Raw genomic sequence first — 26,880 nt, 5'->3', positions numbered from 1 at the left:
TTATAATACAAAGAAAATATTTTATTTGTGTATCAAAGACTAAGGTCAACAGTTGATGTCAAGACACAAAAAGGCTTGAAAAGCTAGATATTCAACCTCCCTTGATTATTTGAGAGCATCTGATGTGCTCTGCTCCCAACTGAATCGTAAGCATGATGTGTTCGGGGACAGGGCTATGGTTCCTTTACATTAGTCTTCAGCATCTTTCTTCTTTTTCTTTTTCTTCTTTTTCTCTGGACTCTGAAAATAATCAAGAAGAAATCTTTTTGAAATAGTGGCCATTTTAAAATGAACTTTTCGCTATATATTTAGAACATAAATTTTGTACTAAAAAATCTAAAACTGTAATGTCAACAAAGCAAGCTTCAGTAAATCATGAGTTGGGGGCATGGTGACAGTACTTACCTTGCATACATAAAGCTTTTAGTTAGGTTCAATTCTTAGCACAGTAAACTGTTTCAGGGTAAGAAACTAAATTTGAGGGCTTGTGAGATAGCTCAGCAGTTAAGAGCTGCTCTTCTAGAGGTCCTGAGTTCAATTCCCAGCAACCACAATGTGGCTCACAAGGACCTGAGGCCCTCTCCCAGCATGTAGGTGTACATGCAGACAGAACACTCCTACGTTTAAAATAATACATAAATAAATGAATTAAAAAAAAACAAACAACTAAAATTGAGAACTGGTCTCTATAATAAAAATATCATTAAGCATTTTTGATTTTCTATTATGTTTTCCCTATCAAACACCTGGTCATTTCTGACTAATAATACAGTACCTATTATAAACATCTATGCTTAAGGTTTGTTTTAAATGCCCTGAAATAAACTCAAAAGGTAAAACAACACCAAAATCACATACAGGAACTGCTGTGCTGGTACATGGCTCCTCCTCGGAAAGTGGCTCTTCCTTTATGTGTTTCTTTTTATCCTTCTTCTTTTTCTTCTTTACAGTCGGCTCCTCTTCTACTACCTGTTCTTCCTCCGCCTCCTCCTCCTCCATCTCCTCCTCTACTTCAGCTGGTGTAAGAATTATGATTGTATTAGACCTCCTTCTTTCTGTCATTATAGTCAACTCTTTTATCCTTGTCTAATACTATTAACCTTAAAATAATCTAAACAAAGCTGAAATAACTTTTTCACAAATAGCTGTTATATAATAAAAGTCATCATTAGAACAAAGGTGAAATCAATTACGTAGCCTGATGGTTTTGGAAGGTCAAGAAGTGAAAATTTCTATATCTTTACCTACTTAAGAATGTTTGATTAGATTTAAAGTTTTGATCCTGAAAGCAGAGAAATGGCTCAATAGGTAAAGTGCCTACTATACACAAGCATAAGGACCTAAACTTAGCTCTCCAGCACAAGGAAGAAATCAGATATAGTGCTGGAAGGCTGCATTCCAACATTGGGGGAGGAGACAGAGGTGTTCCTGTAACTTGATGGTTAACTAACCTAGACAATCCTAGAGCACTAAGTTCAGTGAGATGCTGATGTTCACTCTAGTGCCTATCTCTAGTATCTAGAAACACATGCAAAACCCCAGCACACCCAAAGAGCTGTTATCCTTATGACTATTCAGTGAGATAGGAGAGGCGCAAAGTAAATAATATACCAGACAAGAAAAGATAATACTAAGGATAAAAATGAAGCAGAGGTTAGGGAGATATTTAAGAAGGCGTTATACATGGAAATTCAAACACAAAGGTCAAAGATGAAGGAAAGTGGTATCAAGTCAAGAGTATGCAAGAATACTGTGAAGCATGTATTTGGGTAGAAGACTTGCAGGTGTATGAGAGCCAAAGGGCTAATATACAACTGACATTGTTAATCAGGTATAGATAGCGTTCTAGAACCTGTCTTGAAATACTACTCTGACAATGAACAGCAGGCTGCAATTTATTCTATGAACCAGAGAATGAAGAAAATCACTGCTTTATCAATCCTAAAGCTACCCAGTTCCACAATAGTTCAGCATCCATACTAAAGCTTTTGTATATTTAGTAATATACTGAATTCTGCACACTTAATGACACATTACTTTATAAAATCTAACTTAATATTCTCTTAACTACCCAAAGAACATAATGACATATTAAAACATCCGTTTTCAATGAATGCAATACTTAATAAAGCTATGGTTTAAAAAAAAAGATATTTGAGTGTATTATTATTCAAAGAATTAAATGGAAAATAGGGCATCAGGTAAAGGAATTTGTGGCAAGGCTTGTGGGCCTGCGTCTGTTCAATTCCTGGACCCAGTCACATGATGTGCCCTCCACAAGTGTGCTGTGCCATGCTACCCCATCCATCCCCAACAAAAATAAATAAAAATGCAATGTTCTTTGTTTGTTTTCTTTTTGAAAAATCAAACTAACCTTTAATTTTAATCTTGGCTTTTTTTGCTTTCTTTTCAGTAATTTCATCCTCTTTATCTACCTCTTCTATTTTGCGTTTTTTAGAACAAGTTGGAAGTGTGGAGTCACCAGAGGGATCGTAAGTCTTCACTTCACTGAAAAAACCAAATAAATTGTGGAAAATCTTTACAAATACCTGTAACTGAAATAGTTCAAGAGAAAAGCAATACTGTTGTATAATTACAAGAATACATAATGCTGTTTAGTTCAAGCAGCTTTAGGGGACTTTAGGTCAGTCACAGTCAAGAAATGACTCTAGACTCTATTCCACGAAAAGCAGCAGCATTAGAGGGGGAAATGATCAAGTGAACCCCTGTCCAAGTAACTAAAAGTAAACCTGCACTAAGTCAATGCTTATTCACATAATCCCATGTAGACACATCTTCACCACAAGCTGTAAGTGACAAAGAACTTACAGATCCCCTATAAAGTCAACTAAATCTCAAGGCTGGCGTGTTAAGTTCATTTAGGTGCAGGAATCTAAAATATTCTGCCCACCAAAGTTGTAAACGAATGGTGGTTTCACTTCATAAGTTGCAAATATTAACCATTTAATAATAAAAAGCTACACACAAAAAGACAACTGAATGGAATTTATATGTTCATAATTATGTCATTAAATATTGCTGTGTCTATATATACCCTATGATTTCATTGAACTCCACACTTAACTAGCTCGGGATGTTAGCATATGCCTAAACCCCAGAAGCTGAGATGTTGAGGAAGAATCATTCTGAATTCAAGGCCAGATAAAAGGATAGTAAAACAGCAATATCTTGCCTTTTCTTTAAAACAAAACAAAACAGGGTTCTCTGTAGCTCAGACTGGCTTCCAACTTGCTATCTAGGCAAATATGAACACTTTAAATTTCTAGCCATATTGCCTCTATTTCCCAAGCCTTTCCCTAAAGGACCTTGATACATAGTATCAAGTTTGTCAATAGACAAACTACTCCATTTCAGTCATCACAACTCACAATTCCCACTTTCCCTAAAACATACAAATAAGGTCTAAATACTCTATGATGATAGACTATTATTTAAGTCTGTCGGGGGTTTTAGAAAAACTTTCATTATAGATACCTCTTTAAGTTTTTAAACAAATGGCACACAACAGAGGAAGTGAAATGACTGAATTAAACCCATGTTGATGAAGCAGCAGCAGTTGGCAGACAAGAATAAAAACATCTGATGCCAAGGCCAACCTTATTTCAATCCCAGAGACTATAGGTTGGAAGGCAAAACAACTCAAGTTGTCCTCTGATCTCCACATGAGCTTTGGCTTACCCACATAAGCACAACCCCCAACACATACAAATACATGCAAAAAAGAAAAATTTATCTATGATAAAAACAAAAACCGTGAATGTGGAAAACAAAATGGCAAGGAAAAATTATGTAAGGAATGCGTATACAGACAGCATGGTGGTGATTGTAATTAAGATGTTCCCGAAAATTGCTCACAAGACCTTAAGTGCTGTTGACACACAAAATATCTTGCCTGTCAGCTTGATTTAGCAATTCTACAACTCAATACATTTCTCAAATTACTGACATGCTAAATGTGATTTTTTTAATTTGCCCTTTTTAAAATATCTTGATTTCCTGTATGCCTGAAATTTGATCAAACTCAGGTACTCTGCAAGAATAGTATATCCTCTGAACTACTGAGCCATTACTCCAGACTTCTTGTTATATTAAAAAAAAGAAAGGAAAAAGAAAAAAAGAAAAAGAAAAAAAAAAAGACCTGAGCATTTTGTCTGCATGTATGTATGCACATATATGTACAAGTGTGTCTGGTTGTGAGCAACCATATGGGTACTGGGAACAAAAACTTAGGTCCTCTAAAAGATGACCTGAACAAATGCTTTTAAATGCTGATCCATCGCTCTAGCCCCTTGCCAAATTTCATAAGAATTAGTCCATACTGCTGTGTCTCAAGTTTACAATAATAATAATGCCCCCCAAAACAAAAAACACCTGTCAAAACATTTAAATTAACAAAACCAATTCTTTATTCTTAAATGACTTTACCTTTTGTGTTCATACTTTTCTGCTTTTGCTAATGCCTTTCCTGTTCCACTTATTTTTCTTATCTAAAAAGAAAAATGAAAATAACATCAAAACCGGTAACACATCTTCTACTGCATATAGCATGCCATAGTATGTGATAATGGTTTTGCTAATTTGAATAAACATGTGTCAATGACTAATACTATTAGCACATCAGCTCTTATCTAAGAAATAAGAAATGCTGTTGTTAACACGAAATGCTTATAGCTCATGAAGACAGTCAGCAAGCATTGGCCACAGGAAGAATGTGGTTCTTACCCCTCTGTCCTCCAAAATCCTCAACCTGGCCTCTAATTTGGCTCTGTTCTCAATTCCCATTGCAGAACTGGAATCTTCACCAAAAGCGTCGTATCTGATAGCCAGAACAGTTTTGGCTGCCAGCATTCGAGAAATCTATCATCAACAAAAGCATAAAATGAGAGGCAGCATTGATTCTTTTCAGAAAACGTAAAATCCTCAATTGTTTACTCAGGAGAATATTATAGGAAATCACATTAACATTTATTCTATGCCTATTAATAAAAAGTCGAATTCAGTCTTTCTCTCTATCCCTTCCTACCTTTGACTCAGAAGCTGCTCCTTTAACATTTATGGTGTCCATTTACTATTTTGTGTTAGTAACTGTGGATTTCATGAAATTCTAGTTTAATCCTACTTAATTACTTAAGTATCTAGTTATTCTTAAGTATTCTAGTTATACTTAAGTATATACTAGTTAAGTATCTAGTTATACTTAAGTATTCTAGTTAAATCCTACTTAAGTATCTAAAGAAACACACAGAAATATGCAAAATTAGACCTCCAAATCTGGTTTTTAGAAAATCTTCAGTACATTGTATATGCATACAATTTACTATTATATATAAATGTCAGTAGCAGCAGACTGTTCTTTAAAAACCGTTATCTTGTAACGTATAAAAATACCTTTTACTTATAGTAAACAAAAACTGTTATTAGTTTATATAGTGTATATAGTTATTATACACTATAATTACAGTAGGAGAAAAAAAATGAAAAAAATTAAAGCTCATGGGTAGGAGAGAAGGCTTAGATATAAACACTATTTGCTAGTCTTACTGAGAACCTGGATGTAGTTCATTTTAGACATGGCAGGTAACAACCCCTCAATTCCCAAGTACCAAGGGACTTGATGCTCTCCTCTTCCAGCCTTGAACATACTATAGACATATACCTATATATGTACAGGCAAACAGCCAAAAAAACATTATCTTGAAAAGTTCAAAAAAAGGTAGAAAAACTACAACTCACCTTTCCTTTGTGTTTGGGACTTGACTGGCCTACAAGAGAAGCATGATAAATAAGTCCATATTTAGGTGTGTCTCGTCTAGATTTGAGGGCCCTGAAAAGTGCTTTTTCTGCTCCAAGAATCTGAACTGTAGAAGCTGCATGCTTGGCCAAATTCAAAAGAGAACCTAAAATAAAATAAATAGATAAGTAAATTTAAAAAAAAAAGTTTACAAAATACTTCCAGGTATACTCTGGATTCTATACTAGAGTATTGATTTCCCTGAAAACCCTAATGCTTCTTCCTGTTATTCCTAGTGCAAGGAACGCTATGAACTGGAGAACTGAATCTGTACATTCAGTAGCATGCCCACAAGAGTGACATGGACATTAATTAGCAATTTGGCCCACCCTCTAAGATTCTGAAAATCAAGCATGCCATAGCTGTAGATACATTAGGTCATATCATTAGTATTGAGCTGGAGTTTTTGTTTCACCCTCTACAGGGGAATGAAATCTAGATGTATACTAAGATATTCTGATGGATTTGCTGCATGGAATACAGTTAAAAATACATAAAACACTAATGGTACAAACTCAAAGTCCAGCTGGTCAATGCATTTCTACCACTTTTCAGGTTACCTACTGGGTAAAAGTAATGATAACAGCCCACAGCATCATGATCTTATAGCAAAGGGTACCAGTATTTGTCTGATACTACTGAAGAAATTCTTTTAGCTTTAAAAGAGATCTGCAAAGCATAGACTGCATTGTGTCCCATTAATACTGTAATTTAAAAAATTCATTCAAAACTTGGTCTAATGAACTCTTTTTGATCCTGAGGACTGAGCTTAAGACTTAAACATGATAATGTGAACTAATTTTATCCTTTTGACCAAGGACCACGGTGTCTCAGAAGAGGTAGTGACTGAAGCTGCCCTCATTATTCAAAGAGAACTCAGGCAAAGCATCAGAAATCATCATTGAACACATGGTCTTTAGTCCTTACAAATCACATTAAAACTGTCACCTGCATGAGCAATAAGCCGTGCTCCAACTAATTCTCCAACCATGACTGTAACGTTAGGTGCAATGGCCATCATTCGATTTTGCAGATATTCATAGAGCTGAGTCCTATATTCAGAAATTTCAATTACCTAAAGTAAGAATAAAATAAGGAAGTCAAAGTATACACTTAATTCACTTTGAAACTTTTAGATTTCAACATTCACAAATGGAAATGCACAGGCAACTCACTGACAGATCCTAAAAGTACAGGGCTGAGCTGAGATTATGTGAGTATGGGAGTTAGAGGCAAGCCTGGGAGCCTGATAAAAATAAGATACAGAGCTATCTTATAAAAGCAAAAACTAAACAAAAAACTGTGTAACATAAAGGATTCACTTATCTATCTCACCATGTCTACCTAAATATGCACAAAAAGATGGCATCAGATGAGGTAGTGACTGAACACCTTCATATATTGTCAGGTGAACAAATAAGAAAAATCATCATTGCCACCTGCAAATTATCAGACTTAGACCTCAACTGCCCCCTGTGGATGTAATGTACCTGCGTACACAGATGTAGAATGTTGCAAATATCTTCTTCAGAAACCTCTGTTCCCATAGATATCTCTGCAGCTGCTTTCACTTCTGCTTCTACTTCCTCAGACAGGAATTCAGAGAGAGAGGCAGATGCATAGTTCTTCCTGTCCCCTATGGAATTTTTGCAGATGAAGCAGAATCATTTCCCAGCGTTATCTTTCCTTATGTAAAGGCTTAATTTAGAAATAAACTTTCTTCAAAAAACATCCAGGTAAAAATAAGATAAAGCATCTTATAAATTCACTTCAGAAAGGGTGCCAATTGAGAATGGGATTAAAAATAATCTCATTTGAAGATGTAGTATTTTGAAACTGTTTTTCCCCCCTCTCTCTGAGACAAGGTTATTTGTATAGCCCTGGTTGTCCAGAAACTCTACAGACCAGGCTGGTGAATTCAGAGACCCTCCTGCTTCTTCCTCTGGGAAGTGCTAAGACTGCCAGCTGGAGCTCTCTTTCAGTCTAAGAGACAAGAACTTTTGCTAGACCACACAGCCAAAGCTAATAATATACCTTGAGATTACCCTGAGATTAACACTGCTACTGTCCTACTCTGCCTGTTTAACCTGCCTTTAATAGAACAATTCAATAATCAACCTCATTCGACTTGGATTTCTCATGTAAACAACTTTTAGAATCTAATCCAACGAATAGCTGTAATCTTTTTTTTTAAAGGGCCAGATTTGAAGCAAGCTTTATTAAATCTGGCCAGGTCCATACTCAGTATTCCCAGTATATGGCCAAATAACTGTAACTTTAAAAATCTACCATAAAGCTAAAAGCAACATTTTTATGTATTAGGTAATAAACAATAATCTTGGCTATCTGGTTCAGTTGGATTCATTAGGATATTGACTTTACCCGTTATTTGCAAAGTTAGATATTCAAAAGAAGCCATGATTATTTAAAAAAAGAAAAAAAAGAAAACTGATCAGGGCAGCGGTGGTACACACCTTTAATACCAGTATTCTGGAGGCAGAGATTGGCAAATTTGCATTCGAGGCCAGCTTGGTCTATAGAGTGAGTTCTAGTACAGCCAAAGCTACACAAAGAAACACTGTTTCAAAACGCAGAATCAAACCAAACCACAAAGTAAATGTTCAAATTATTTTAAGATAATAGATGTTAGTTCCATTTGTAATTTTTAAAAAACTTCAATAATCTTAAGTATTTAATACAATACCTACTGAGCTTTATCAAATTAATTTTTATCTATAACAATCAACTCACCAACTTTCTGTAAACACTTGCAGTATGTCAGATTATCTGAAATAATTTTCCCTAACTCAGGGAAATGCCAGCCATACCATTCCCTACACCGCATAATGTAGTTGTTTAGTTCTTTATCCAAGTCATCTAATAAGGCTGTAAAAGGAAATAAAAACAGAACTAATGAGACTGATAATAGTAGTTAATATACACAACAGATTGCCTTAAAGCAGTTAAGTAAAAATTTAGTTGTATAAAGTACATTTATGCCATATAACCATTATACCCATCTCTTTTTAAAATATCCTCCAAATTGAGTATCTTATACCCTTTACCCATGGAGCCAGGTACTAAAGGTTTAATACCAGCAATCTAGAGGTGGATGCTGCAGTTCAAGGCTAGTATGATCTTCATAGGCCAGCTAGACTACATAGTAAGAATCCATTTCCAACCAAGCAAACAAACTAAAGACAAACAATGGCCCAGGGAGTAAAGCCACTTGCTGCCTATCTTGATAACTTGAGTCTAATCACCAAGACCCACAAGATGAAACAAGGAATGAGATTTACATAAGTTGCCTCTGACACAATGAATGCTGTGGTGTATATAAGGCCACATAACATGTAATAATACTCCTACAACTATTGACTGATCTCCTACAACTCCCAAGAATCTCTAAACTCTGTGTCTATTCTAGGAATCTCATGAGTGAAACAGACACACCATGTCTAGAACTGGATAGGTAAGACCCACTTTGGGCATTAAATCCTGCTCCTTTAGAAGAGCCATTGGTTTCTGTTCACACTGTGACATGCATTATGTTATTTCTCTCAAAGGCCAAATAGCCTCACAATGTATGTATATATAGCTATTTATATATTTACATTTTGTTTATTCACTGTTGGTTAATGTTTTTCCTTAAAAAGAGATTTATTTATTATATTTATAAGTACACTGTAGTTGCTTTTAGACACACCAGAAGAAGGCATCATATTCCATTACAGATGGTTGTGCGCCACCATGTGGTTGCTGGGAATTGAACTCAGGACCTTTGGAAGTGCTCTTAACTGCAGAGCCATCTTCTCCAGCCCCAAAATTTTCCTTTTTAACTCTAGTAAATAATACTGTTATGAACTCAGGTATGATAACCCAAAGAACTTAAGTCTTATGATTTTAATTCTTTTGATACACATCAAGTAATGGAATTGTTAGTCAAAGCAATTTTTATTACTTACAAATACTATAGCTTTGATATTTCTTTTTTTTTTAGATTTATTTATTATTATTATATCTAAGTACACTGTAGCTGTCTTCAGATGCACCAGAAAAGGGCATCAGATCTCATTACGGATGGTTGTGAGCCACCATGTGGTTGCTGGGATTTGAACTCAGGACCTTTGGAAGAGCAGTCAGTGCTCTTAACCACTGAGCCATCTCTCCAGCCCAGGCTTTGCTATTTCTTAAAATTGCTTAATTTAGGGGCTGCTCAATTTAGCCAGGCAGTGGTGACGCACGCGTTTAATCCCAGCACTTGGGGACAGAGGTGGGCAGATTTCTGAGTTTGAGGTCAGCATGGTCTACACAGTGAGTTCCAGGACAGCCAGGGCTACACAGAGAAACCCTGTCTCGAAACACCCCCAAAAGAAGGTCAAGCATTTGGAAGTGGGGGCCATAATGTATGTAAAGTTTATAATAATGATAACATGACATACAATGTAACATGATATATGTATTATACACTATATTACATATTTGTACTACAGATATGTTATGCACTATTATGCTAAATTTATGAGAACCTAAAAAAGGACAGGTGAAATATAGAACTATAAAGATTCCTCTGAGATCAATCAGTATGTATTGACAGTCCCTCATCAAGAGAATCAAAGCTTATATTTTTTTCTACTATGCTTTCCCAATTATCTACTCATTAAAGTTTTAGTTGATCATTTTCAACAGAAATAGTAACAACATTTAGGAAAAAAATATAACTAAACAGTCAGATGGCCATGTACTTACAAATTGCCTGAACAATCATTGTGTCCACTTTATCAGCACTGAATTTCAATCTGTATCGAGACAGGCTGGGGAAATGAAAGAACTAAATCAGACAACATTTTTTACAAGCACATTAATTAACTTCATTGTATGTCACCTGAGTGGGTACCTAAGTGTAGGAGAGAGATCTCCCTTGTTTTTTGAGGTAGGTAGGGTTTACCACTGAACTGGAACTTGCAGACTAGGTTAGGCTGGCTAGCAATGGAGCTGCAGGGATCTGTCCGTCTCTCCCCGTGCCCTGGAAATTTAACTGTGGCCACTCCCAGGATCTTTACCTGGGATCTAGGGGATTGTCAAATACCTTATAAACTGAGTTATCTCCTAAAACTCCTTGGTCTTTCAAGATAGAGATTCACTGTATAGCTTAGGCTGGCCTTTGAACCCAGTGTTTTCCCGCCACAGCTTCTGGTTACTAGGGTTAAACCCATGTCAAAAGCTCAGCAAATGAAATCTTGACAGCGTACTAAATTCACCTTGAAAAGGTTTTTAGTGTTAAATCTCTATTCTCACCTATATTGTTTTTATAAGTGGGAAAAAAACCCTGCTAGATGAGTGTGTTGCATAAAGCCATTTTGTGATGATGTAAATCTAGTTATACTTTAATAGGTTGTTTTATTTACATACCTAGAAGGGCTTTAATATAGCTCAGTATAGCTAGGTTTTTTTTTCTTTTTAAAGATTTATTTACTTATTTTATGTAAGTACACTGTAGGTGTCTTCAGACATCCCAGAAGAGCATGTCAGATCTCATTAGGGATGGTTGTGAGCCACCATGTGGTTGCTTGGATTTGAACTCAGGACCTTCGGTTGAGCAGTCTGTGCTCTTAACCGCTTAGCTTTGAATTTGCCACATACTGAGGATAAATAGACCTATACCAATACAGCCTATTTTTCTGTATGAATTAATTTGTTATGGTGAGTAAGGTAATTAATATGATAGAGCAAGTCATATTGTATATTTTATAGTTTTGTTGCTTTTTTTTTTAAGAATTTATTTCATATATGTCAATACACTGTCACTGTCTTCAGACACAACAGAAGAAAGCATCGGATCCCATTATATAGATGGTTGTGAGCCACCATGTGGTTGCTGGTAATTGAACTCAGGACCTCTGGAACAGTAGTCAGTACTCTTAACCACTGAGCCATCTCTCCAGCCCAGTTTTGTTGCTTTTACACAGTAGGTCTTTAATACACTCCAAAGTAAGAAATACCACAGCCTTTGTATAATATCGGGATACAGAAAATTATAGAGAAGGCTTCATGTGAGCTAGCAAATCGTGGTATTAATGACATCTGTAGCCCTACAATTGCATACCTCAGGGTGTTATCTTTACATTGCAGAACATTTTCAGTATCTCTAAATAAATAAATAAATAAATAAATAAATACTTTCCTTCTTCAAGACAGGGTTTCTCATTGTAACCCTGGCTGTCCTGGAACTGACTCTGTAGACCATTCTGGCCTACAGAAATCTGACTGCCTCTGACTCTCTAGTGCTAGGATTAAAGGTATGCGCCATCACTGCTGGGCTAGTATCTCTGATTTTTATGAGAAAGAAGCAGTTGTGTTTTCTTAGTGTTGTACTATTTTTAAGCACTATACATAAAACCCTTTGTTACCTGGCTGTCCTGAAACTTCATCTGTAAACCAGACTATCTGGGACCTCAGAGTGCTGGGATTAAAGGTATGTTTCACTGCGGCCTATTAGGATACTACTTTCAACAATCCTAGCATGTTATGGCTCGCTGAATAATACAGATGGCTCAGCAGTTAAGTGTACTGGCTATACAATCATGAGCTGTGGAAGTCTGATCCCTGTACCTACATAACAAGTCAGCAATTCCATGTGTGCCTAAACAAACCTCAGCTGGGAGGCAGAAGGATCAATGAGGTTTGAGGATTTCTGGCCTAGCCCCGGAAACCAGGGGGAGAGTCTGCCTCAAAGGAATAGGAAGAATGAAGGGACACCTGACAGCCTTTTCTGGCCCAATCAGAAACACGTGTACACAGCAAAGTTCTTTCTCAGACCAAAGCAAAGCTATGGGAAGAAATGATCCAACACTGAAGATATAAAGAAAGCCTGCCATAAGTTTTCATTTTTAAAAGAATATAGGCAATAGCCAGGTTGGGGTGGCACACTCTTTTAATCCCAGCACCTCGGAAGCAGAGGCAGTTGGATCTTTGAATTCAAGACCAGCCTGGTCTATAGACCGAGTTCCAGGACAGCCAGAGCTATACAGACAAATCCTGCCTGGAAAAACCAAAAAGAATACACTGGGTCTAATAATTGTATTTTTACCACTTATCAGCTTTATTGATGCTGAGCAAGTTTTTTCTTGAGGGCAACAGCAGCATCTCCCTGACATTAATACTTACACACTTTTAGGACAGATGTATATAAATATGTGTATGTATATGAGTAAGCATACATTTAACTTCTGTACTTACCTGTGGGCCAATCCAAGACACATGGCTGCCATCTCACGTGGTTCTACCCCAGGAATCAAGCCATCCATTTGTGATCGGATTCCTCTCATAAGTTCATTAACAACAGGACTATGGATACAGCTGAGATTCAATTTTTCCTATAAAAACATTCACATTAAATGAAAAATAAGTTTTCTTGAAAATTCACCGTTGTGGGTTTTCAGATATTGTCTTTTAAGAATTCACCAATGTAGCCAGGCAGAGGTGGCACACACCTTTGATCCCAGCACTTGGGAGGCAGAGGCAGGCGGATTTCTGAGTTTGAGTCCAGCCTGGTCAAACCCCGTCTTGAAAAACCAAAAAGAATTCACTAATGTGAATTCACAGGTTCAACTTAAACTCACAGGAACAATCTGCCTCAGTCTCCGGAAATGATAAGTGGAGCCTCCCTCAGCCCTGAAGCAGGCTGCTCCAGACTTTGACCTTGCTGCCAGTGAGAAGGAAATTACCTAAGGTGGAGCCTTCCGACCTAGATGGCTTCTTTTGTTCTGCCAGCTGCCACTGCTCTCTCCAAGACACTGCTACCTGCTGAGAAGCACCTGATACATTCCAGAGGAACATTCTATTCTGCGCATCACCTATAGGCTGGCTCCAGACACCAAGAATGGACTGGAGGGGATGGGCCTTCCCCTTTTATAAGCACACTCTCTTAGGAAACGGAGGGCCTTGAACTGAAACATGTCTCGGCTCCATTAACCTCTCGCAGTCTAAGTCTCTTTCAGCCCCAGCTTGCCTCCCTGGTGTACCTGGTCCTTGTAAGCCACAGGCCGGGATAGAACAGATAAGCATGATCTATCTCATTGGAATCTGGTATTTTAAAACAATATTGATCTCGGGTATAATATATATACTTTTCTCAACTGTACATAGTGTTTGCTTCTAGTATGTTTGTTAAGAAGTTGATGGAAATTAAATAGAGAAACCTTCCAATTACCCTTTTGGCTAGGCTGCATCCCAAGATGCAAAGCATTATTAAATCTGAGGAAGTTTTTTTCTTGCTTGTTGGACTAAGTGGACTACTGCTATTTTATTTGATTTCCAGACTTTTAAAATCTGCACATGTACCTATGTGATTTTTTTTTAAAGAAAAGATTTATTTTATATATATGAGTACACTGTCGTTATCTTCAGTCACCCCAGAAGAGGGCATCAGATTGCATTACAGATGGTTGTTGAGCTACCATGTAGTTTAGTGCGCTTAGCCACTGAGCCATCTCTCTAGCCCCAGCCAAAGGGAGTTTTTGTGCACTAGTTAAGTGCAGGTGCCTTTAAAGGCCAGACAGTATCAAATCCCCTGTAACTGAGTGATGGGTAGTAATGACCTGTGTAATGCTGGTAATGGGATCTGAAGCCCGGTGTATTAAGTGTACTAAGCACTTTTAACCACTCACCCATCATCACTCCAGCCATTTGTTTAGCTTTAAAATTACAAAGTATTGGGCTGGAGAGATGGCTCAGTTAAGAGTGCTGACTGCTATTCCAGAGGTCCTGAGTTCAATTCCCAGCAACCACACAGTGGCTCACAACCATCTGTAATGGGATCCGATGCCCTGTTCTGGTCTGTTTGAAGACAGCCACAGTGTATTTATAAATAAGATAAATAAATCTTAAAAATAATTAAGTAAATCTTTAAAAAAAATTACAAGGTACTCATATACTCACCGGATTTTAACCAAAAGTAACAGCAAAAAGTTTCTATCTTTTCCCTATGGATAAGTGCATCCCTCAAATAACCCTCCCAAAGAGTATTAATGAATAGTATAAACACAGATAACAAGTATCTTTTTGACCCTGGATTTTGTGGCACACAAATTCCATGTTGGAGAAAAAAATTTGTTTTAAAAAACAAAACTGTTTCAATCATAACACTTTCCCTGTCGCATATATTTGTTAATTCCCTCATATAGGCCAATATTTTATAATATCACAAGCAAGTAACTCTAGGCATGCACCACCACAGACCATTTAAGTCCCCTCTGTACTTTATGCCTGCTACTAAAGCTTCCAATCAACTCACTTCTTTACTCAACAGAAAAAAGTTTAAATTCTATGAGGATCATCACAAATGTGAACAGACGGCATGAGTGGCTGGCTTAGAGCTTATATTATCATTTTTGTCCATCTTTATTTTCTACAGTGTACAGGGAAAACGTGTTTTTGCAATTTCTAGTTGAGATTATGCTGCCTAACAGGAAAACATCAACTATGAGAACACATGACAAATACTACAAAGAGCAGGCTTAGCAGCTCTAAAAGGCCTGGAAGAATCATGCCTTGCCCTTTAAGCCACAGCCACAGCCTCAGCCTCAGCCCAACTTTACCTTTATTACCCCTCCTAGTTTAGCATCAGCGACAGCCAGAGGTTCATGGGCTTCTTTTACTATTTTCTTCAAAACTTTCTTCAGCTGTTTATTGATTTTGCCTTCCATCAGAGCTGTGAATGCTTTACAGAAAAACAGAAAATTTTAGAGTTACAACTGAGAACGCTTCTGATGTAAACTTTAAAGGAAAGAAAATATTTCTTTTAAAAGGTATATTTTTAAAAAAATAAAAATTATTTGTGTAAATGTTTTATAAAAAACCAACTCATGGCTAGGCATGGTGGCGCACACCTTTAATCCCAGCACTTGGGAGGCAGAGGCAGTTTCAGGCCAGCCTGGTCTACAGAGTGAGTTCCAGAACAGCCAGGATTACACAGAGAAACCCTGTCTCGAAAAACAAAATCAAAGAAACAAACAAAAAACAAAACCAACCCCCCCCAACCTCATAAATGCCAGGCATGATGATGCACAATGTTTATCCCAGCACTTGGGAGGCATGAAAAAGCAGGGCAACCTGAGTTAAAGCCAGCTGGGTATACAAAGTGAGATCCTACTCTGAAATAAATAAGTTTGTTAAGATTCAGCTTCTTGGGCTGGTGAGATGGCTCAGTGGGTAAGAGCACCCGACTGCTCTTCCAAAGGTCCGGAGTTCAAATCCCAGCAACCACATGGTGGCTCACAACCATCTCTAACAAGACCTGACGCCCTCTTCTGGAGTGTCTGAAGACAGCTACAGTGTACTTACATAGAATAAATAAATAAATAAATAAATAAATAAATAAAAAGATTCAGCTTCTTTTTATAGGGCAGTCTATAGCCTCAGCTGGCATCAAATTTGTGAGCCTGCCTTTAGCTTTCCAAGTGCTGGGATAAACATGTGCATCATCATTCCTGGCATTTATGAAAGGGTTTTATAGAACCCTGGCTATTTTCTTCTGCCTTCTAATACTGTATACACTGATTCCTAATATCTACCTTTTTGTAAAGAGACTTTCTTTATTCTTTTCTTTGGGCTGGGGATAAAGTGTCTGTTTAGCATGTGAAAGACCTTGGGCCTAATCCTTAGTACTACACACACACACACACAAAGCTCTTTAAAATTAAAATTGCATTTCATGTTCCTAGCTTAAGTTTAAATTTTTGTTTTATGTATATGGGTGTTTTGTCTAGATGTATGTCTATGCACCATGTGCAGGCCTAATGCCTATAAGGGCCACAAGAGCATCAGATCCCTTCCAATTGAATTAGGATTATGAATTCCTGTGAGCTGCCATGTGAGTACTGGGAATTGAATCTGGGTCCTCTGAAAGAGCAGCCAGTCTCTCCAGCTCATTTCTAGTTTGTAATCTTCTGTATTACCCAATTTTAGTTTTAATCCAGCATACACAATAGTCCTTCCCTTAAACATACTTTTTCTTTTTTTTTAAAAAGATTTATTTATTATTATACATAAGTACACTGTAGCTGTCTTCAGACACACCAGAAGAAGGCATCAGATCTCATTGCAGATGGTTGTGAGCCACCATGTGATTGCTGGGATTTAAACTCGGGACCTTTGGAAGAGGAGTCAGTGCTCTTAACCGTTGAGCCATCTCTCCAGCCCCAAACATACTTTTTCTAAGTGTAAAATCTCTATACTAGACTAACACTAGATTCCACTAGGTCACCATCTTCTTCAATCAAACAATACTTATCACTTCAAAAAACTTGCTCATATAACTTCAGGGGCCTGAACTAAGCTATTCTCTAGAGGTCCTGGATTCAATTCTCAGCACCACACTACAGCTCACAACCCTCTAATAATGGAGAGTTCCATGGGATCCGATGCCCGTTTTTGATGTGCAGGTAAACATGTAGAGAAAACACTTATTTACATAAATGCCTGAATCAATAAATTGTTAAAAAGTAACTTCAAATAAAAAACAAGGCCAAACAAGACACCCCAATGGGCCAAGGCTTCTGCCACCAAACTGAGCCCCTAAGTTTGACCCCCAAGATCTATCTGGTAAAGAGAACAGAACACTCTCACTAACTGTCCTCTGACACAATTGTACCCTTCCAAGTAAACAAAATGGTAAAAGAAATGCTATAAATTAACTTCTATCAGAGAATATTAATTCTACAAAATCTAAATTGTATACTCTGATCTACAGTTACTCCGTTTTGGTTCTGCCTTATAGGACCAGGAAGGTGGTTCTGTAGGTAAAATGCTTGCCATTCAATCAACCTGGGAAACCAAATCCAGTCCCTGGAATCTATGTAAAGGTGAAAAGGAGAGAAGTGACTTCACAAAATTGTCTTCTGTCATGCTAAGTGTACCTGCATGAACTGCTCACAGAACCTGGCATACTGGCCAGTTTGGTGGAGTGCTTGTCTAAGGCCACTATAAATTAAACGCCATCCTCAGTTGCAGGGTCTTCTAGCTATGCTCCCCAGCCCCAAAGCAAACCAACTTGTAAGAGACAATATACCATCAATTACCAGGAAAAAAAAAATTCATCTGATAAAAACTAAGACATTAATTGTAGAAGTTTCTCTCATGGAATTCTTGACATAGTTCCCTCGTTTCCAAAAATGTTTATTATAAACCTATGTTTTATCACTTATAACAAAGATAATATCCTTCTCTCATAGGTCTGTTTCAAAGATTGTGATCAGTTCATTAGATATTGGTAGTACAGAAACTTGCTTTGTGTTTGGCCATGTCTTTTATTTCAGCACTCAGGAGGCAGAGGCGGGCGGATTTCTGAGTTCAAGGCCAACCTGGCCTACAAAGTGAGCTCCAGGACAGTCAGGGCTATACAGAGAAACCCTGTCTCAAAAAAACTAAACCCAAAAAAAGTGTGGACCAAATATGGTGGCACATCCCAGTAGTCAGGAGACTACTTATATCTCAATATTTCCATCAAAGCAGTATCTTTTCCCCATGTGTGATTAATGAAAGTGTTTAGACCTATAAAATTCTTGTCGAGTTTTAAACCATTTTTATAGTCCTTCATTCTCAATCAATCAAATAATTGGGTGATTAATGACACAGAACATGCCTGTCCCCCAACATGACCCAAATTTGAAGGCTCTGAATTACCCCCTTCTTTAAATTAAATGAAACAAACAAAAAATTATGTTTCCTTATATAAGCTCTCATGCCCTTTTGTGTGCGCATATATATATATATATATATATATATATATATATATATATGCACACACTTATTTATTTTAAAGAACTATTTCCTTTCAACTTTTAATATTGATATGCTTTTGTATACTCTGGCAAGCTTTATTACCAATTGTTTTATTTCTAGTGGCTAGTCTCAACTTTACCCTTGAATTAATAAAATTATTAGAGAGCTGGGTACATGGCCACATTACCTTGGTCCCTTGTAGAACAGCTCTTACTGAATTGTGCTTCAGCATTAGGCTGTTGGTTTTCCACAGGGAGATCAATTTAACCACTTGTCATCTCTCATCACATGGGGGAAACCAACCCTATGGTGAAAAAAGCTAACTCAATGTTGTCTCAGTGGTAGTGACGAATGGGTTAGATCACTTAAATTCAGTTCCAATAAGATGCATCATTGACAACATTGAGGAAGATTAACTCAGGCAACGGAAGACAATAACCTTTTAATAAGAAAAACAAATGCTACATTTTTAAATTAAAAAAAAAGTAAAGAAAAAAGAAAACTTTTACTTTAAATTCTTATTTACCTGCTAATGCTTCTGCTGTATCCTGAAATTTCTCAAAATGTTTTAGCTTTACTCTAGAATTAGAAGAGAACAAATGTTATTGAAAGAAATGATTCTGCAAAAGCTACATAGCCAGAAAATAGAAGCTAGCTGTTTCTATATAGCATATACTAAATAAACCAAAGTTGGAAATTTGGTTCAATGGTAGAGCATTTCCTAGTATAGCCAAGGACCAGGGTTCTATCCTCAGCACTAACCAACCAACCCTCCAGGTAGAAGAAGTGTGATTGAAAAATAGCTTATTGTCAGCCAGGGCTATACAGAGAAATCATATACATATACTTTATGTATATGATAGTGCTTTCTGTACAAAGAAAATGTATTAGTTAATTCATTGTTGTCTCAGTGGTAGTGACGAATTTTTGTTAAATCACTTAGATTCAGTTCCAAAAGGTATACATCATTGACAACAATGAAGTCTCCTATATTCCTTAAAACACTATTAGTTGAAGCAAATTTTTCTTATCTGGAAAGGTAAATGCTGATAGTCCAAATGCACACTTATAAGCATACAGATGCTAAGAAAAAAGTACTGATTGTATTTCTTGGTCCTATCCTAACCCCATTTCTGCTTGTATGAAACTCCATTCTCTATCTCTCAGATCTTGTCTAGATATTCAAGGATACAGAGAGATATAAGTGGAATTATATTAAATTACTCTGGAGCACGGTTTTCCTCAGTGTATCATGAACATCTCTCCAAATCACTAAAAGACCTACCCCATGCATATATACTCAATCAATTCAACAATGCTATTACTGATGGAACCACAAATGATGACTGTATTTATGTTTCACTTTTCTCTCAGTTAGCCATGCTTTACTCTTCGGTGCATTTATCAGCAGTAGCAGATGTATGACTAAACATGGGCATCCACAGGTATGGCCCCTCCCTTGGGGGTAGACAACTGGATCAGAGTTTCTTCTCAGGACTACACACACCTGCTGGGTTATTTTACAGGATGATTCAGGAAGGGTTAAATGCTGACCCTAACTCTACCCTACTGCCTTGCCCCTCAACCAATTTAGTTGAGGAGACATGGGAGTACTTTAAAACCTAGAATTTACAACCTACTTTTATCCCCAAGAGCTAGACAGAAATAAGTCATGGAAGATAAATACACTACAGAGTAAACTAGAAAGCCTTTGAATTATCAACCCACAAAAAAGAAAACTTGCTCACACTTTATACAACTCCTTCTTTGAAAAGTTTACATTTAATTATGGTATAGTATGTCCTCAAATATCCCTTGGGTAATTGCCCACTGTAATCTACAGTACAAATTGTGATGACCAATGTTCCAAATAAAACAGCCTCAATTACTGGGCGGTGGTGCACACCTTTAATCCCAGCATTCTGGAGACAGAGCAAGTGAGTTCGAGGTCAGCCTAATCTACAGCACTACCAGGACAGCAAAGACTACAACCTGTCTTAATACCCACACTGCCAAACAAAATCCAGCTTTCATTAAATTCACACTAACACTGTTCACAAAATAGATTTCCAAAAACCAAAAAGCTGAAAATAGCATACAAATGAGGAGGTCCCCACAAACTACTATACACCTAAATTCTTCAAGATTACTTACATTAAAAAAAAAAAAATATTTATTTATTAATATACATAGGTACACTGTAGCTATCCTAAGACACGCCAGAAGAGGGCATCAGATCCTATTACAGAGAGTTGTGAGCCACCATGTGGTTGCTGGGATCCGAACTCAGGACCTTTGGAAGAGCAGTCAGTGCTCCTACCCGCTGAACCACCTCACCCGCCCGATTACTTACATTTTATTTGCTTTCTCTGGAGTTTCAAATTCTTTCCACAAACTATCAACCTCTTGAAGTTTCTTCTCATTCAGAACCTGCAATAAACCAGTTTTTTTCAAAAGCAATTTAGACATATACAACTATTTTTCAAGTTAACAACTATTCACATAAAATAAGAGGAAAAAGTTTTTCTCTTATTGAAATAAGCTAGTTTTCTTATGCAGCATTAAGTTATAGTCAAATTAATTGTCTAAGTTAAACCTAGTTATAGTCTTTTAGAATCTTTCCTATATTATTACCAATCTAGACTTGTGTGAGTATACAATAATTTCTGTCCCTACTGGTATTTAAATGTGTTCAATTTTTTCTCCTAAGTGCCTAACCATACTTTTGTGTTGACAAACACTTAGGGCAGATTTCTGTAAGTGGGGTTAACTAATGAAATGAAATCGTTAAGCTTTGGGGCTGAGAAGAGGGCTCAGTGGGAGAGTATGTTGTACTTCTCCAGGACTCAAGTTATACTGCCAAAACCTACATATGGTGTTCACAACAGGCCACACCTACAACTACAGCTCCAGACATATCAGGTACCCCTGGCCTAATCAGGCATTTGCACTCACAAATACATACATAATTAAAAACAAACCATTGCCTCACATCCCCAGTGCTGGATTATGGGCTATGTGCCAGTTTACGCAGTGTTCAAGGTGCTCTGTGCAAGCATTCCTAACTAAGCTAGAACCTCTGACCCACTTTTAAGACTTTCTTTACATAGGTTTCTTTACATAAAATCAAGAGTAAATTAAAGGGACTGGAGAGATGGCTCAGTGGGTAAGAACACCGCTCTCCAGAAGGTCCCGAGTTCAAATACCAGCAACCACATGGTGGCTTACAACCACCCATAATGAGATCTGGTGCCCTCTTCTGGTGTGTCTGAAGAAAACTACAGTGTATTTATGTATAATAATAAATAAATCTTTGGGTCAGAGGGAGCAGGGACTGAGCAAGCAGAGTTGACTGGAGCAAGTAGAGGGGGAAAAAAAAAAAAAAGCCAGGCAGTGGTGGCGCACACTTTTGATCCCAGCACTTGGGAGGCAGAGGCAGAGGCAGACAGATTTCTGAGCTTGAGTGAGTTCCAGAATAGCCATGGCTACAGAGAAATCCTGTCTCAAAAAACCAAAAGAGTAAATCCAAAAGAGTAAATTAAAGATTCATTTCAACACCAATTTTCTGTATGATAAATCAAGCCAATCCTCAAATCTACACTCTCTATACCAAACACCCCTCAAATAGGGATATTTTACAATTAATGACAGGTTAATATAATCAGCATTATAATAAAGCATGCTAACTATGACACAATGCACTATACAATTATGCACATACTTTTTTTGACAAAATAGCCGGTAATTGTCAGGTCTAGATCACAGAACAGTTACATATTAACATTTATGGGTTATCCTTGACTATGCAGCAAATGAGGTCAGCACCAGATATATATTTCATTCTCTCATATGTGTGTGTGTATATATGTGTGTGTGTGTGTGTATATATATATATATATATATATCAATTAACTTTTATCTCTATGCTTTTATCTTATGTACATGGGTGTTTTGCCTGCATGTCTGTGCACCAGTTGCCAGAGGAGATGGGTTCCCTGAAAGGTTATTACAGAGGGTTGTGAGCTGAACGTAGGTGTTGAGACTTAATCTAGGTTCTCTGAAAGAACAACCAGGACTCCTAAGGGCTGAGCTATCTCTCTAGCCTCAGAGTTTAATTTTAATCAAACAAACTTGAAAGACTGAAGAAATCAAGCAATAGAGCTACCAATTACAAAACAGTGCTGGTGTCAAAAATTGTAAGCTACAACTTGTACTGTATAGCATACACCAGTTGAATTAGTTATTTTATTTTGTATATGATATAGACCCATGAGTATATATTAGAAGTTATCTTACCCACACAAAAGTCTCAATTTCTAATTGTTCTGAGACTCATTGCTCACCAACTGTCAAGAAAAAAATTGAGAGTAACTCTTGAAAAATTCACATTTTCTTCTATTTAAAAAGAAAATATTAGAAGATAACAGATTAACAGAACTGTCGTATTTGGAAGGTTTATTTTTACCACCATTCGCTTTATTTTATATGAATGTGTTTGCCTGAATTCATGTATGTGTACCACTTGCATGCCTGCTGTTGGAGGTCAAGAGTGTCCCCTAGAACTGGAGGTACAAATAGTTGTGAGGCACCATGTGACTGGGTGTCAGGAAGCTGGGTCCTCTGCAAGAACAAGTGCTCTTAGCCACTAAGCCATCTCTTTAGCGCCAAATTATCATCATTCTTAAAACTAAAGTTAAAGCAACAAAGAAAATGTAATAAAAGCATGATGATTAATAGTTATCCAAATATTTAGAAAATGTGTAGAGCAAACAAAACTTTGGCTATACCCAATCATGCTACCATATATCCTTATATTGTTTCTAGTAACAACAGTTTGAACAAAATAAAGTTTTCGGCCAGGTGTGCGGTGACACACACCTTTAATCCCAGCATTTGGGAGGCAGAGGCAAGTGGATTTCTGAGTTCGAGGCCAGCCTGGTCTACAAAGTGAGTTCCTAGACAGCCAGGGCTATCCAGAGAAACCCTGTTTCAAAAACCAAAAATAAATAAATAAATAAATAAAAATAAAGTTTTTATAGTTGTCTAATTTTTAAAAAAATTATTAATTTGGGGCTAGTGGTAAGAGCACTGACTGCTCTTCAGAGGCAGAGGTCCTGAGTTCAATTCCCAGCAACCACATGGTGGCTCACAACCTGAAGACATAGTACACTGCAAGTAGGCAGCAGTCTAAGCAGTAGTTGGAACACTCACTGCCTAACCCAAGCATGAGGAAGTAGTCAATGTAACTGAAGATATTTGGAATGTCTGGAATTTGAACCTAGGGCCACACATGCCAGGCAAGTGTTTTACTATGAGCTCTATCCCTAGCCCTCTTTTTAACTTTTATTTTGTGACACGATCTCATTAAGTTACTTGCATAACTGGAACTTTTGGTCAGGATTCTTGTCTTCCCTTCCAGGAATTATAATTCATTAGTACAGGCATTAGTCTGTGCCAACAGGGCTTTCTCTCAAAATCTAATTTATATTCTAGCATTTTGAAAGATCATGGAAAAAGAAGGCAGCAACTAGTATTATCTAATTTTTGGAGGGATTCACAAAAAAAAAATTCTTCACCTACAGAAAGTATACAATTCCCTTCTCACAAACTGCAATCACTAGCACTAGGTCTAGAACATGCCTATTTCTAGGTAAGGGATTGCTAAATACCAAATAATTATAAACTGAAAACTTCACCATAATACTCAAAACTTTCCAATAGAGTAGTAACACAGCATATTTATCACAAAAAATCACTGAATACTACATGTAATATGACCTAATAAGTAAATAAATAGAATGTTTAGCACATAGCATACTTACTCTACCTCATTGTTCCCCACAGCTCAATAGCATCTCATTGTAGGAAGATGCCACTGTTAGACCAACTCTGTACTAATAAACTTGTAAGCTATTTCTTATACTGAGAAATAGCTCAGTGACTAAAAGCACCAACTGCTCTTCCAGAGACCTGGGTTCAAATCTCAGCACCCCCATGGCAGCTCACAATTATCTGTAACTCCAAGGTCTGACAGCTCAGAGACACATGCAGGAAAAACACCAATGCACATAAAATAAGAAAAAGCAAACAACAAAAAGACCAAAAACCTTTCCGTATTTAAATAAGGGACACTCAAGTTAATAGAAGCCATCTAGACTTCTCCCCTAACTTTCATGCTGGTAATTATGAACTCCCTGGTTTACACAATTACATCAGGATAGCTCATGAGCAAGCCTCACATAGACCAAACTGGAAATGGTGAATACCATGTCCCCAACAACTCCATGTCTTACTTAAAACAAAAACCCCCTTCAATCCTACTGCTTGCAGTCCAAATTTCTGTATTCAAGCAGACTCACTGAATAATTTTAAAAAAAGGACATGACAGTCCTAGGCACGAGAGGTTTCATTATAGATACCAGGGGAAGAATACAGCCAGAGGCATCTAGAAGTGTCCTGAAAGCAGGGACATGAAAGAAGAGAGCAACAGAAAACAGAAGACCAAGAGAAAGCTGTATAGCTGGCTTGGTTATACAGGAATCAATGAAGCTGGGGAAAGGGTTCCAGCTCAGTTTCTGGGCTGAAGAATGTACAGCCCAGTCAGCCTTGCCATGATAATAAGCACCTCAGCATTTGTCCTGAGACCTAACAACATTCATGTTGTCTACATTAAAGCACAGTATACCTTCCTCCTCCTCCTGTTATCATCACATAGTAAAATAATCTTTAAAGAAAACAAACTATAGCTGGGCGGTGGTGGCCCACGCCTTTAATCCCAGCACTTGGGAGGCTGAGGCAGGCGGATTTCTGGGTTCGAGGCCAGCCTGGTCTAAAGAGTGAGTTCCAGGACAGCCAGAACTACACAGAGAACAACTGTCTTGGAAAAACAAAGCCACTCACTACTCAAAACCTTCCAATCATGCCTGGAAGGACCCTGATCTTGGACCCCAGCTTTAATCTAGTTAAATATAAATGAAATGTTAGGGGCCAGCCAAGCCTACATAGGGAAAGCCTGCCTCAAAAGTAAATAGAGTCTGGCGGTGATGATGCACACCTTTAATCCCAGTACTCAGGACGCAGAGGTAGGTGGATCTCTGAGTTCAAGGCTAGCCAGGTCTACAGAGGGAATTCCTGGAAAGCCTGAGCAGCACAGTGAAACCCTATCTGGAAAAGCCCAAAATAAATATCTGAGGCTGGAGCGATAACTCGGCGGTTAAGAGCACTGACTGCTCCTCCAGAAGTCCTAGTTCAAATCCCAGCAACCACATGGTGGCTCACAACCATCTGTAATGGGATCTGTAGCCCTCTTCTGGTGTGTCTGTTGACAGCTATAGGGTACTCATATACATAAATTAGATAAACATTAAACCGATCTTGGATTGGAGGTGTAACTAGGTGACAGGGCGCTGATCTAACATGTACAAAGCCTCAGGTGATTAAATGAACGCTTTATTGTCACTTGTAAAAAAGGGTCCTGCCCATTTTTTAAACTGAGTAAAGCAGAGGTCGCCCTAAATTCGGAGAAGCCACGTGTTCACCTGAACCAGCGGGCTCTTGATTTTTCACATCTTTTCGGAGCCCGGGGACTTGAAGACACTAAAATGTGTTCCGTTGTTCGTCTCTCCTTAAATCTTACCCAGCTCTCTGTCCCACATAAGCCTCTTAGCTCAACAACTCCATCTCACCTACCTTAAAGATGGCGTAGCCAACGGACGTTTCAAACAGGACCAACATGATGAGACCAGGTCAGGGCGGCGCTACGCGGCTAGCCGCGAGCCCTTACGCCACTGCAAATGACTACCTTTCAGTCGCTGAAGACCCGCTAGGCCTTGGACGCGGGGGAGCGCAAACGCCGTCGCCTCCCCGCGGACGAACAGACCACGTTGCTCAGCCGCTCCACACCTCTCCTCGTGGAGCAGCAAATATGCGAGTCTCCTTCTCTAAGAATTCTGGGAAGTAACGTCACTTCTGGTCGCTCAATGCCGCAGAGCGTGAGATCATTTCCGGGTTTTTCCCGCCCACAGTAGAATCCGGAAAGAGACGGCCTTAAAATATCGCGAGACTTTTTTTTTTTTTTTTTTTTTAAGTTTTGGACTGTGGCTGGAAGCTGTCAGTTTATTAGGTCATGTAAAGAAGAAAAAGTTCTGTGTACATTATATTTTGTATTATATATAATATATAAATTACATGTGTATAATTTACAGCACACAAAACGATTTACAACACATTATGCTATGCCCCGCCCCGCCATGTAAAGGACATTTTATTTTAAAACAACACAGAAC

General features: G+C 37.8%; 1 protein-coding gene and 4 non-coding genes across 6 annotated transcripts; all 5 read right to left on the bottom strand.

Moving 5' to 3' along the window:
- Nop58 (NOP58 ribonucleoprotein) lies at positions 1 to 26,550 on the bottom strand. Of its 2 annotated transcripts, XM_006496149.3 has the most exons (16): positions 26,285 to 26,550; positions 20,949 to 21,025; positions 19,122 to 19,174; positions 18,783 to 18,899; positions 15,412 to 15,533; positions 13,052 to 13,188; positions 10,562 to 10,626; positions 8,564 to 8,698; positions 7,303 to 7,448; positions 6,761 to 6,887; positions 5,755 to 5,918; positions 4,744 to 4,878; positions 4,447 to 4,508; positions 2,375 to 2,508; positions 859 to 1,016; positions 1 to 240 (listed from the first exon to the last, which is right to left on the bottom strand). In XM_006496149.3, exons 5-16 carry the CDS (start codon positions 15,517 to 15,519, stop codon positions 190 to 192), a joined length of 1,422 nt encoding a protein of 473 aa, XP_006496212.1. In that variant the 5' UTR covers positions 15,520 to 15,533; positions 18,783 to 18,899; positions 19,122 to 19,174; positions 20,949 to 21,025; positions 26,285 to 26,550; the 3' UTR covers positions 1 to 189. The 2 variants fall into 2 exon arrangements, with proteins under 2 accessions (XP_006496212.1, NP_061356.2); NM_018868.2 differs by lacking the exon at positions 18,783 to 18,899 and having other exon boundaries at positions 26,285 to 26,505.
- On the bottom strand, positions 6,641 to 6,703 carry Snord11 (small nucleolar RNA, C/D box 11). The gene has a single exon (NR_028521.1). It is a non-coding gene; the product is annotated as a small nucleolar RNA, C/D box 11 (small nucleolar RNA).
- On the bottom strand, positions 7,173 to 7,253 carry Gm26287. Its single transcript, XR_003949315.1, has one exon. It is a non-coding gene; the product is annotated as a small nucleolar RNA SNORD11B (small nucleolar RNA).
- Positions 18,919 to 19,002, bottom strand: LOC115485825. The gene has a single exon (XR_003949310.1). It is a non-coding gene; the product is annotated as a small nucleolar RNA SNORD70 (small nucleolar RNA).
- Snord70 (small nucleolar RNA, C/D box 70) lies at positions 19,501 to 19,553 on the bottom strand. The gene has a single exon (NR_028554.1). It is a non-coding gene; the product is annotated as a small nucleolar RNA, C/D box 70 (small nucleolar RNA).
- Positions 26,551 to 26,880: the final 330 nt, after the last annotated feature.

The sequence above is a fragment of the Mus musculus genome, chromosome 1 (genome assembly GCF_000001635.26).
Source record: "Mus musculus strain C57BL/6J chromosome 1, GRCm38.p6 C57BL/6J".
NCBI lineage: Eukaryota > Metazoa > Chordata > Mammalia > Rodentia > Muridae > Mus > Mus musculus.
The sequence above is the reverse complement of the archived record's forward strand: the minus strand, read 5'-3'. Positions and strand labels throughout refer to the sequence as shown.